At 46.3% G+C, this 12,632-nt stretch overlaps 1 protein-coding gene across 13 annotated transcripts in view; it reads left to right on the forward strand.

The window, feature by feature from the left end:
• PLXNB1 (plexin B1) overlaps positions 1-12,632 on the forward strand; it is a 191,026-nt gene that overhangs the window by 88,611 nt on the left and 89,783 nt on the right. For all 13 annotated transcript variants that reach the window (XR_013636020.1, XM_073350752.2, XM_078853513.1 and 10 more), the window contains 2 exons: positions 2,250-2,432; positions 7,547-7,675. Coding sequence is in view for 12 of the 13 variants with exons in the window: in XM_073350752.2 (XP_073206853.1) it covers positions 2,250-2,432; positions 7,547-7,675 (312 nt within the window). In the remaining variant the exon portion in view is untranslated. The remainder of the gene's footprint in view (positions 1-2,249; positions 2,433-7,546; positions 7,676-12,632) is intronic.

The raw sequence follows: 12,632 nt of genomic DNA on the forward strand, positions 1-12,632 counted from the left end.
GATGGCCCAGACAGTTATAGGCCTGTCAGCCTGAAATTGATCCTGGGCAAGTTAACAGAATGGCTGATATGAGACTTCTTTAATAAAGAATTAAAGCAGGGTAATGTAATTAATGCCAAACATGGGTTAATGGAAAATAGATCCCGTTAAACTAACTTGATATCTTTTTATGATGAGATTCTAAGTTTGGTTGATAAAGGTAATGGTGTAGATGTAATATACTGAGACTTCTGCAAGTCATTTGACTGGGTAATGCACGTTTTGATTAAAAACTAGAATGCTGCAAAATTAATATGACACATTAAATGGATTAAAAACTGGCTGACAGGTCTCAAAATAGAATTGTAAATGGGGAGTTATCATTGAGCAGGTGTGTTTCTAATGGGGCCCTACAGGAATCAGTTCTTGGCCCTAACACTATTTAACATTTTTATCAATTATCTTAAGAAAACTTAAAATAATCACTAATAAAGTTTTCAGATGACACAGAAATTGAGGGAGTGATAAATAATGAAGACGACAGGTCACTGATGAAAGCAATCTGGATCTCTTGGTAAAATTGAACAAAAGACAGCAACATGTGTTTAAATATGGCCAAATGTAAATGTATATGTCAGGGAATAAAAATGTAGACCACGATGGGGGACTCTATCCTGGGCAGCAGTGACTCTGAAAAAGACATTGGGTGGGGGGGTCATGGTGGATAATCTGCTGACCATAAGCTCCCAGTGCAATGCTGTGATTGAAAAGGCTAATGTGATCCTTGGATACATAAATAGGGGAATCTTAAGTAGGAGTAGGGAGTTTTATTACCTCTGTCCTTGGCATGAGTGCAACCACTGCTGGAATACTGTGTCTAGTTCTGGTGTCCACAGTTCAAGAAAGATGTTGGTAAATCAGAGAGGGTTCATGGAAGAGCCATAAGAATGATTAAAGGATTGGAAAATACGCCTTGTACTGATAGATTCAAGAAGCTCAGTCTGTTTAGCATAACAAAGAGAAGGTTAAGGAGTTGACTTATTCTCCGTGTAGGTACTTATGAACTGTGATCAAATATTTAACAATGGACTCTTCAATCTAGCCCACAAGGGTATAACAAGAGGTAATGGTTGGAAGCTGAAGCTAGGCAAATTCAGACTGGAAATGAGGCATAAATATTTAATAATAAGGGTAATTAACTACTGGAGCAATTTACCAAGGGTTGAGGTTGATTCTCCAACACTGGCAACTTTTAAATTGACCTTTCTAGACCTTTCTACAAATATATGGTCTAGTTCAAACAGGAGTTATTTTGGAGAAGTTCTATGGCCTGAGTTATACAGGAGGTCAGACTAGATTATCACAGTGGTCCTTTCTGGCTTTGGAATCCATTAATATCTCAAAACAAAGTGTTACAAACTCAGGGAATTCAGAGTTAAGGTTATAGTTAGGTCTGGGCTATATTTAAAATTTAGATCAATTTAGCTGCATTGCTAAGGTGGTGAAAAATTCACACCCCTGAGTGAAGTACCTGTGCTGACCTAACCCCCAATATAGATGCAAGTTCCAAGTGTAGTTCCTACACCAATGTAAAAGTCACTTCCATCGGTGTAGTCTGCATTATGCCAGTATAGTCTCCATAGCGTAGACTTGAAAAGTAATCTATACAGGGAAAGTAGGTAATGTACAATTAGGGCATTCAAACAATCTTCACTCTGCCTTGCAGTGATTCCAAGAGGGGAAGCATGTATGAAAAAAGTCTTCAAGAAAATCAGTTTAATCTAAACTCACCTGAAAGATGATAGCACAACATCCCCTGGAAACACACTGAGATAGTGTTTCAGAAGTGACTCAGTAAAAACATCCCTCTGCTGAATTTCCAGCACCTATGTTTGTATCTCAAGTATTTACCTAAGCCAGAGGTCTGAGTACTAGGAGACCTAGATTCTTCTGCAAAGGAATAAAGTGCTTGGGGCCACCCAGTATCTGTTGAGGGGGAGTGCTGTCTGCACTTGGCCTCAAGCTGTCACTGACTCACAGTCAGGTCTTGGGTTTATCCCTTAACCTCTCTGTGCCTCACCTTCCTTTGTAAAGTGGGGATAATACTATCTGCCTCCAAGGGAATTTAAGGCTCAATTAATTTACATTTGGGATGCACACTGATATGCCTGGGTGGAAGGGGATAGGGAGGGCAAGGGAGTAATAGATGTTAAAGATCCTGGTTTCCTTTTTGGAATGGTCTCTCCTTTCTTCTTTCCTGACCCACAAAGGACACTTTGGACGCGTACCCCTGCGGCTCGGACCACACCCCCAGTCCCATGGCCAGTCGGGTGCCTCTTGAAACAGCCCCCACCCTGGAGAAGCCGGAGGCCCGTATGACTGCTGTGGCCGTGAATGTGGAGGATGGCCACACCATTGCTTTTCTGGGGGACAGCAGAGGCCAACTGCACAAGGTAGGAGTTGGCTTGGACTGGCAGCACGAAGAAAAGGCGTTACTGATGAGGGTCAGGCATGGAGTGGTGCAACTGAGGTGCTCCTATTGCATGCTGGAGTCCTAAACACAGAAGTGTCAGATCCCCAGAGGTGGTGGAAGCTCACTTTGAATGGGGGTGGAGCTGAGGTACATACCTGGGGGGAGGGCAGTGTGATGTCCTAGGAGGGCGCACAGGAGCAAAGGGAGCTAGAGGTAGTTGTGGGGAGGTGGGAGGATGATAGGGAGAGTTGTGGGAGGCCCAGAGGAGCAGGGGGTGACACCCTGCAGAGCCCATCCCACCCCTGCCTTCTCCCTATGTTTGCCTAGCTGGGGGCTCTGTTGTCTGGACGGCTTTTCTACCTAGCTCCCAACATTGCCCAGCTCCAGTTCTGCCCTGGACTTCTGGTGGATCTGGTCCCTGAGCTCACTTGCCTGGTCCAGCTGTTATGCTTATAAAAAGCACCCGGGATCTTTTTCAAGGGAAAAGGCAATATGCCACGTTTATTGGAGATACAACAATTAGCATATGCATTCAATCACACACACGCGCACACTGTTCCGCCAGTTGATGTTATAGTTACCAGTCCAGAGTCTGGATCAATCTAGTGTCCAGCTAGGTTGATCATGGGTAGAGAGGAGCCGGGTTCTGTCGGTCGCGACACGATGCTCCAGGGAAGTCTTGGCCAGACAAACCCAAAGTTTCATGGCAAAGCAACCTGTTTATATTGATTTTCCTTCATTGGGACCAATGAGTTTTGCACCGTCATGCTGTAATCAGTTGCCGTTTGATGAGAGCTTGTTTTCTTCTCATCCTTTATCTTGTTCTTTCATCAGTCTCTCAGGGAGTTACCCCATGCTGATTTTGATCACAGCTATCTTGTCCCCATTGATGGGTGCCTGCCACATCTTTTAGAGTTGTCAATCTGCCCTCTTCTGACATCTCAGTAGGGCGTGTTGCAATCTCCTGGTGCCTTTATGTCCATCCTCGATTCCTCCATAGAACATCTGGTCTGGTGATAGCCTTCACGCTTGTCTTCTAGCAAACACATTCCTCATTCACACACACAAAACAGGATTGATTTACGCAGAGCATTTGAACAGGAATATCAAATTGCAATGCAGGAGAAAACAATCATTACATTCTTTTACTTGACAGGTTTCAGAGTAACAGCCGTGTTAGTCTGTATTCGCAAAAAGAAAAGGAGTACTTGTGGCACCTTAGAGACTAACCAATTTATTTGAGCATAAGCTTTCGTTAGTCTCTAAGGTGCCACAAGTACTCCGATTCTTTTACTTATTTCAAAATGCTAAATTTAAAACAAAATGGTGACCCTAAAGGTCTGTCACTACCTTGAAATCAGCTTCAGACACAAGATTCTGGCTGATGCATCTTTACCAACGGCATGCTAGGCCATTCCTTTTTGCTTTCAGAAAGGGTGGCTGGCAGGGTATGGTCAAATCATACGTCAATACATTTAATGCATGCTACATTATTATTCTTTATCCTTCATTCTAAATTATACAAAATACAAACATAAAATCCTACTACTACACAGCTTTAGCATCCCAGGTTCCCTCTGTGCTGACCCACCTCTGAGTGCCCCCTGACGGGACCCAGCACCTGCTGGCTTGGAGGACCCTTTGTATCCAGGGAGGGGAGGGAACCCTCTGGCCCAGGACTGGAGCCCTCCACCAGCACTGGAATTGGGGCCCCACTCAGCCCCTGCATGGAGGCTGGGAAGTGGTTAGAATTGGCAGAAGTAGCAGAATGCTGTTCCCATTCCCCAAAAGAGTGCTGGAAGTGTATTCCAGAGCACTCCGGCAGGACTGGAACACTCTCCTATTGTGTGCCCATTGTTTCTTTCTCTCTAGGAGGAAGGATGCACTTGTGGTACATGTCTAGGAGTTGGGATCTGGCTTTGGTTCCCAGATTTTCCACTGGCTTCATTGAAGTGACATGTCATCTCTGTTCCTCGATTTCTTCCTCTGCAAATTGGGGACATTAATGCTGATCTACTTCATTGGGGCTTGGGAAAGACTGCAGAGAATCATAAAGTCTGCTGCAGTTTCCACGGTAAACATCTGATGAAGTGAGCTGTAGCTCACGAAAGCTCATGCTCAAATAAATTGGTTAGTCTCTAAGGTGCCACAAGTACTCCTTTTCTTTTTGCATAATTCCCAAAGTAGAACAGTTTAGTCACTCAGATCAATTATTGTGACAAGCCTACAAGAAGACACTGAATTGTCCTGCCTCCCTGTGATGTTTGTCACTCACATGCCACAATCTATCATTACTAAGAGCTGAAACAAATTCTGTCTTGCCCATTCTTTGTTCCAGAGAAGTAAGTCTCTGCTGGATAGCAGTGCCATCTGATGGCTTGTTCTCAAACTCAGCATGCTCTCAGTTAAGAATAAGTAAGGCTACAATTTAGTCATGGATATTTTTAGTAAAAGTCATGGACAGGTCACAGGCAATAAACAAAAATTCACAGTCTGTGACCTGTTCGTGACTTGTTCTGTAAATACCCCTGACTAAATGTTAGCTGGGGGGGTGTACTGCTCGGAGAGGAGTGGGGAAGAAGCCTGGGGAGGGGCGTTTCTTCGGGGGGAGCCCTCTGGGGCTGCTGCTTGGGGGGAGGCTGGGGCCAGTGGCACCAGCTGTGGGGGGCTGCCCCCGGGGCTGCTGCTCGGGCAGTCCCCAGGGGCAGCTGCCTGAGCAGTAGCCAGTGCAGCTGGTCACGGAGCCTCTCCAGCAGTGGCCAATGTGGCTGTCTCTGGGGCCAGCTGCTTGGGCGACCCCGGGGTCAGCCACACTGGCCACTGCAGAAGTCTCAGAGGTTATGGAATGTCACGGAATACGTAACTTCCGTGACCTTCATGACTGATATGGATCCCTAAGAATAAGCAGAACTACTTATACAAAAGACATTTTCAGTTATAATCTTCTCTGAGCCAGTGCTGGACCTACTCTGCAAAGCTTATAAGAGCTGTACTCTACTCTTGCTTTAAACCTCTTCTTTGAGTGTCTAGCTCTATGATTGCTACTGAGTGTTTGAGTCTGCCGTATAAATACATACATTTGTAACACAAAGAAAGTCCTTTATCCTGGGCCTGAATCTGAAAATAATTACCCTTTTAAAAAAACTCTTCATTTTCCCCAAACCACAAAATAATAATACCCCAACCCACTCACAATTACTAGTGATCTTTCTTAGGTATATGGCACCCATTACCATAGTATCTGAGCACCTGAGATCTTTAATGTGTTTATCGTCACAATACTGCAGTGAGATAGTGTAATGCTATTATCCCATTTTACAGATGGGAAACTGAGGCACAGAGTGACTAAGGCCAAGACCCACAAATGACCCACTTCCTAACAATGGAAGAGCCTGAATACCTTTGGGAATCTGGGCCCAAGTGACTTACACATGGTCATATAGGAGTTTGTGCAAGAGGAGGGAATTGACTCTGGGTCTCCTAAGTTCCAGGCTAGCATACTAACTACTCAGCCATTCTTCATCCCTTTTGTGTCTAGTATTATAACTGTCTTTGAATATATAGGTGAGGCCTTGTAGCAGGGTCAGGTTGCTGACAGGTTAGTGCAATCTGAGATCAGCAATGAGAATAAATTCCAAATGGAGACCCCTCATGGAGAATACTCTGCTGGCAGTTCCCTCTCTCTTATACCAACAGGACAACCATTCAGGTGCCTTTACTGGCCACAGTTACAGCAGTTACTGGCCACAGTCCAGGTGCTTATATAGTCGTTTTTGACTATATCATTAGAGCCTCAGAAGCATTGAATTATTCCTCACAAATCCCCTGAAATAAAGAATATTCCTTGTTACATATGGAGAGCTGAGGCACAGAGTGATTTGCCTGAGGTCACACACAGCCTGTGACAGAGCTCTGAACAGAACCCAGGTGTCCTGAGTTCTAGTCCAGAGCCATAACCACGTGATCATCCTTCCTCAGTGCAATATAACATAAGGCATTTAGGTCTCTATAGACCAAACTTAACTCCTATAAATTTCCCCTGGAAGCCAGTAGGCAGCCAGTACAGGCCCAAGGACAAAGGTTCCACGTGCTGCTAGTTGTACCAGTTGGGTTATCACATTTTCCACACTTCCGTTTCTTGGTTGATTTGAGATATACCTCCAGACAGAGCATGTTGCTGTGTCTACTGTCAAGCTCACGAAAGCTTATGCTCAAATAAATTGGTTAGTCTCTAAGATGCCACAAGTACTCCTTTTCTTCTCTCATGATGGTCACTCAGTGGCTTGATGACTAGTTCTTTCCACAGCAAGTTTACGGTTCCCAGATACCCATGACTGACCACCTCAGCTCTTCTCTCAGGGCTTTCATGGAACTGGTGTGGCCAGGATGGGGCATCCTACACCCTGTGAACACAAACTATCCTGAAAAATCATGTGGTTAAAGCACCACATGAGTCTCTAGCTTTGTCCAGGAGGTGGCAATTATTTCCCTGCTAATTTCATTCATTCACTTTTTCCCATCCACCAGACCACTTGTTCACTTATTAACTCATCCACTCATTTTTGCACTCCCCTCTGCCTGTTCAGATATCTGCCCATCAGCCCTCAAACCTGTTGGCAAAAGCTCACTTTCCCCTTCGTCTGCTCACATACCTACCTACTCATCCATTCGTATATCTCCTTTCCCTGTTATTGTTATACATTTCTATACACTTCCATAGCACCATTTTATTCTATACACTTCTATACATTCTATATCACCATTCTACACATTCTATACACTTCTATACATTCTATAGCACCATTCTATACACTTCTATACATTCTATAGCACCATTCTATACACTTCTATACATTCTATAGCACCATTCTATAGCACTTCCATTACATTTCTATAGCACCTAGGGGCACCAATCAGGCTGTGGGAGCCCACTGGGCACTGTACAGATACTCAGTAAAGAGACTGTCTCTGCTCCAGAGTGATTACAGTCTAGTTTATGACTAGATGTAACAAGGAGATACAACAAACAGCAGCTGGCCACCTACTTCACTCTTCATTTTGCCTGCCTGCTGACTACAACTCTGTCTCTTACAGGTGTACTTAGGAGCAATGGGAGAAGCTAATACATATGCTTCTCTAGTCATCCATTTGAACAGCATGGTGAGTGGAGACCTGCTATTTGACCAGTCGCAGCAGAACCTGTACGTCATGACCCAGTCAATGGTGAGATCAATGAAATCCCTACTGTAAAGGAATGAAAGCATTTAGGGCCCACAGTACTTCCTGAGGGAAAGTGGTGTCTGTAGTCAGCCTCATGCTGTGGTCATAGGGGCCTGGCCTCACGCCATGTCTGTAAAATATGACGGGAATCCTGCCATCCCAGGGATTGGTCTCTCAGCCCTTGTGCATCCCTGTGCACGAGTTATGTCAGCAATGATGGATGAGCGTAAAAGGGAGTTGTTACATTACAGAGACCAACAGTTAGATAGTAACAGATATGTTAGCAATGTGGAGAAAAAGGCCTAGGGTCTGTAACAGGGCAAGCTCCTTTCCCGCCTTGGGGTCACTCCCAAACAGTCTTGCATGCCTCTTAATTGTCTACAGTTCTGTGAGTTTTTATTTATGTAACCACCACCAAGCCATCGTCGCAATCCCTGTGCACCACATCTACCTACAGTGTCCTTCAATCCTCAGCTCTCTCTCCAGGGAGAGTAAGAGACCTCACCAGCTGGTGACCTAGCTTCCCCTAGGTTCTGCTAGCCCCTCTCTCCTCCTTTCCACTTTTTTCCTGTGCTTTTTAACTACCATTTCAGCTGATGGGATAATTAGCCCCTTAACTCATCAACCCACAATGTGATTAGATCATTTTAAATCTTCCACACCTCATACAGGGCTTCTCTGGGAGAACCAGTTAGTGCTCAGTAACCAGAATACTGGGTCAGCTGTTGGCTCTCAGCACTTTTGTCACAGGGTTCATGAAGCACTGGAGCCTTCTAATGATTGTGTGTGTCAGACCAGTGGCTCTCAACCTTTCCAGACTCCTGTACCCCTTTCAGGAGTTGGATTTATCTTACAAACCCCAAGTTTCACCTTACTTAAAAACTACTTGCTTACAAAATCATACTTAAAAATACAAGTGTCACAGCACACTATTACTGAAAAATTGCTTACTTTCTCATTTTTATCACATAATTGTAAAATAAATTGAAATATAAATATTGTACTTACATTTCAGTGTGTTTATACTGCTCTATATACAAGTCGTATGAAATTTTGTTTGTACTGACTTCGCTAGTGCTTTTTATTTAGCCTGTTGTAAAACTAGACAAATATTTGGATTAGTTGATGTACTCTCTGGAAGACCTTTGTGTACCTTCAGGGGTACATGTACCCCTGGTCGAGATCCACTGTTTTACACTCCACTTAGCAGGAGCAGACAAATCTCTTGGTTCAAAACTGACAGAACTTGTTAGATGGGCTTTAAACTAAGTGGAAAAGAGAGAGCTTTATTTAACTCAAAATGTGGCGTATGCCTTCAGTTTTCAATAGTGAAGTAGAAGATGGAGCTCTTGTGCAATAGAAGGTGAATAATTAGGAGACATAATGAACAAAACTGTGTGTGGCCATATATAAGGAGTTTGGGGAATAAACAAGAAGAGTTGGGATCAATGGCTGGAACCTGAAAATAATTCTCATAACAGGAACAGTTGCAATCCATGCAGGAAAGGGGGACTGGGGAAGCAAAGCTGTGTGGCAAACTTATCTTCAGAAATGAGAGGCTCAGTCTAATCAGATGAGGGATAAAGATACAAGGAATGACAACTAAATGAGAAACCACAGTGAGCATCAGCTGCAGCCTTGCCCCCTTCCCTCCCTCATGCAATCCCTAGGCTAGAGCAACATTTGAGAGCTTGGAACTGCAGGATTGTGATACCTGTTAGATAAAAATCCATCTGAGCATGCCTTATGTTCGGAAGAGTCCAGTTTTCTGAGCTAGAAAGCAAAAGATCCAACTAAAGGAGAAGCTACCCTGGCGTGATTGCTTACCAGTAGGAAAGAATTGACTGAAAATGTGAGTATTGTGGGAAAATGTGGGAAAGGTTGATGCTAGTAAGCACAGCAATATAAGACAACTGGACTTGAGGAAAGCAAATTTTGAGGAATGAAGACACTTATAAAACTTGGGAGGCGGTATTAAAATCCATGAGTGGAGGAAGGTTGAAGAATCCTAAAATACACCCAAAGGAAAGCACAAGAAGCAATGATTCCTGTGATAAAGAAGAATACAAATAATATGTGGCTAACATGCCTTCATAAAGAATTGGGCCAGAAATATATGAGTAAAAATGGGAACCAAACAGAATACACAGTTCTAAAATTGTGCAGGAAAAGATCCGGGCACCCAAATCAGAATAACTTAATGCTGCCAAGATGGTGAGAGGCATGCTAATGTACTTGGGGAGAGCAGGCTCAAAAGAGTCCCCTGAGGTTTCTTGCACAGATGGTGGAGGGATGTGATCACACCCAGTTATTTACATTGGGTGTCTTCAACCCAGACCCCAGCTCCTTACAACTTGCAAGGGGCCCTTGCCCTCTGCAGGCCTTCTTACATCTCTGGCTTTCCCTGGGAGTTCGCTGCACCCTTTGTAGGGTTGGGGTGAATGATGCCCAGCTGGAAGTTCCCTCTGTGGCTCCAGGAGTCCCACCAGCAGCTTCCTGCTTAGGGCACTCCCACTCCTCTCCCTCCAGTTGCCTGCAGATTCCTCTGTTTTAAAGGTCTCCTCCTTGCCATATGTGACTGACTGACAGGTCTGGAGGGGTGGAGCTAGCCCTGCTCCCAGGGCCTCTGTCACTTTCCGAGCCATTGTGGGGACTATACACCCCATCACAAGGCCCATTAATAAATGAAGTATATTAAATTAGCAATTATTGCAAAATGGCTGAGAAACTGAATGAGTTTTTAAAATCTCTTTAACCAGAAAATGGTTTGGGCAATTAGGAAGTAATTGTCAATAGGGCTGCAGACAAGAGACTGAAACTAGTCGTCATGGCGATACGATAATACAGAGGTGTTCAGTCAGACAAGGCCCAGCCCTGCTATCTGCAGCCCCCAACATGATATAGTGCAGATCTTCTTCAAGTGATTGCTCATGTGCATTACACAATAGGTGTGTGTGCTCGCCACGTGCACCGGTGCCAGAAGTTTTTCCCTCAGCAGTACCCATAGGGGAGTGCCCCTGGCATGGCGCGGTATATGGGGCGTTGTATGCTCCCCCCCGTCAGTTCCTTCTTGCCACCAGTGAAAGTGCTTCGAAACTGCTCTGCTCCAGCTCTGCCGTAGCTTTCCCTCTTTGGGCTTCATTTAGTTCGTAGTTAGTTAGTACTTGTAGTTACCAGAAGAAGAAGAAAAGAGAGTTAGAATAGATAAGTGCGCCCGGGTCAGGGCATGCCCTGCGCCCCAGGCTTTAAGTCATGCAACACTTGCAAATGGTCTGTGCTTGTGAGTGATCCACACGCTGCCTGTTTACGCTGTCCAGGGAAACCCACCTCAGCGACTGCTGCAAAATTTGCAGATCTTTTATGCCTTGGACCAAGAAGGAGCGGTACATACGGCTCCGAGCCATTTGATGGAGTCAGCCCGACCCCGACACCACTGCACCACTCTGATTTGGTACTGAGCAACGCAGCATTGGTGCGCGGTGACCCAGCGATGCCTTCCACCAGTCGGCACCGCTCCGCGTCCACGGGACACTCTAAAAAGACGAAGAAGAGGTCTTCTCCGTCAAGGCACTGGGGCAAGGCTGGGGACGAGACTAGACCCGGGTTGGGCAGCTCTCGTTCCCCATCGAACTCCTGGCCTCCGACTCAAGTCAAGCAGTGTAGCCCGGCCCGCTCTGAGTCGACCTCCCCGGACGCCAGTGGCCACATTCGGGGTATCCTCCACGCCGGAGACCTGTTAGGCGGCTCAAGACGTTATGTCTCTACCGGTTCCAGTTGTGCCAATGCCCGTGGCTCTCCAGTCCAGAGGGAAGTCAGTGCTCGGACCTCCACAGTCGCCGCCCGGATGGTATCGCTCACAGTCGAGGGAAAGTTCCCGATGCTGCTCTCCACACAGTGACCGTCCTGCACGGAGCCCGCACCGGTCCCATCGGCCCCCACCAGGTTGTCTGGCTGGGTACCGAGCAGCAGGGATTCCAGACACAGATCCACCTTGAGGGAGTGCAGACCAGACGATCAGAGCGTGCCCCACTGGGACAGATGGAACCGGAGGTCATTGGCTCCGAGAAGCTACCATAGCCCCTTGCAGTATGAACATCAATGCTGGTCACGCTCTTCGTCCTGGTCGAGGTCCCTGCCATGGCACTGCTCCCGCAGCCCTAGGTGTAGATCGCTGGCACCAGGCCATCATGGATCCGCCCATTGGAGCCGTTCGTGGAGCAGCTGTTACAGATGGTACTCCCGCTCCTCCACACCAGGACCATCTTCTCGAGCCTGGCACCACTCGCAGTGCTGTCACTCTTCCCCGTCCCGGGATAGCGGTAGATCGTGTGCCAGCCTGGCCTCCCTTCGACGCTGACAGTTGGTGAGTCAGGCGGGGAAGTCTGCTCCAATAGTGCCACAGGCTCTCTGGCCAGCCCCATGGTACCAGTGGTCCCTGTGGGCCCCGGTACAGCTCCCGGTGGTGGCTCGCTCGGTGGCCGGAGCCTCAAAAAGACCATCAGCCTCTCTCTCAGCCACCCAGGAAGGGGTCAGAGGAGCGCTCCTCTCCTGTTCCATGCTCAGAAGGTGACAGTGGTGGCATCTGCCACCGATGAGGTAATCATAGAATCATAGAATATCAGGGTTGGAAGGGATCCCAGAAGGTCATCTAGTCCAACCCCCTGCTCAAAGCAGGACCAATTCCCAGTTAAATCATCCCAGCCAGGGCTTTGTCAAGCCTGACCTTAAAAACCTCTAAGGAAGGAGATTCTACCACCTCCCTAGGTAACGCATTCCAGTGTTTCACCACCCTCTTAGTGAAAAAGTTTTTCCTAATATCCAATCTAAACCTCCCCCACTGCAACTTGAGACCATTACTCCTCGTTCTGTCATCTGTTACCATTGAGAACAGTCTAGAGCCATCCTCTTTGGAACCCCCTTTCAAGTAGTTGAAAGCAGCTATCAAATCCCCCCTCATTCT

This window comes from Lepidochelys kempii, chromosome 7, assembly GCF_965140285.1.
Source record: "Lepidochelys kempii isolate rLepKem1 chromosome 7, rLepKem1.hap1, whole genome shotgun sequence".
NCBI classification, from domain to species: Eukaryota; Metazoa; Chordata; order Testudines; family Cheloniidae; genus Lepidochelys; species Lepidochelys kempii.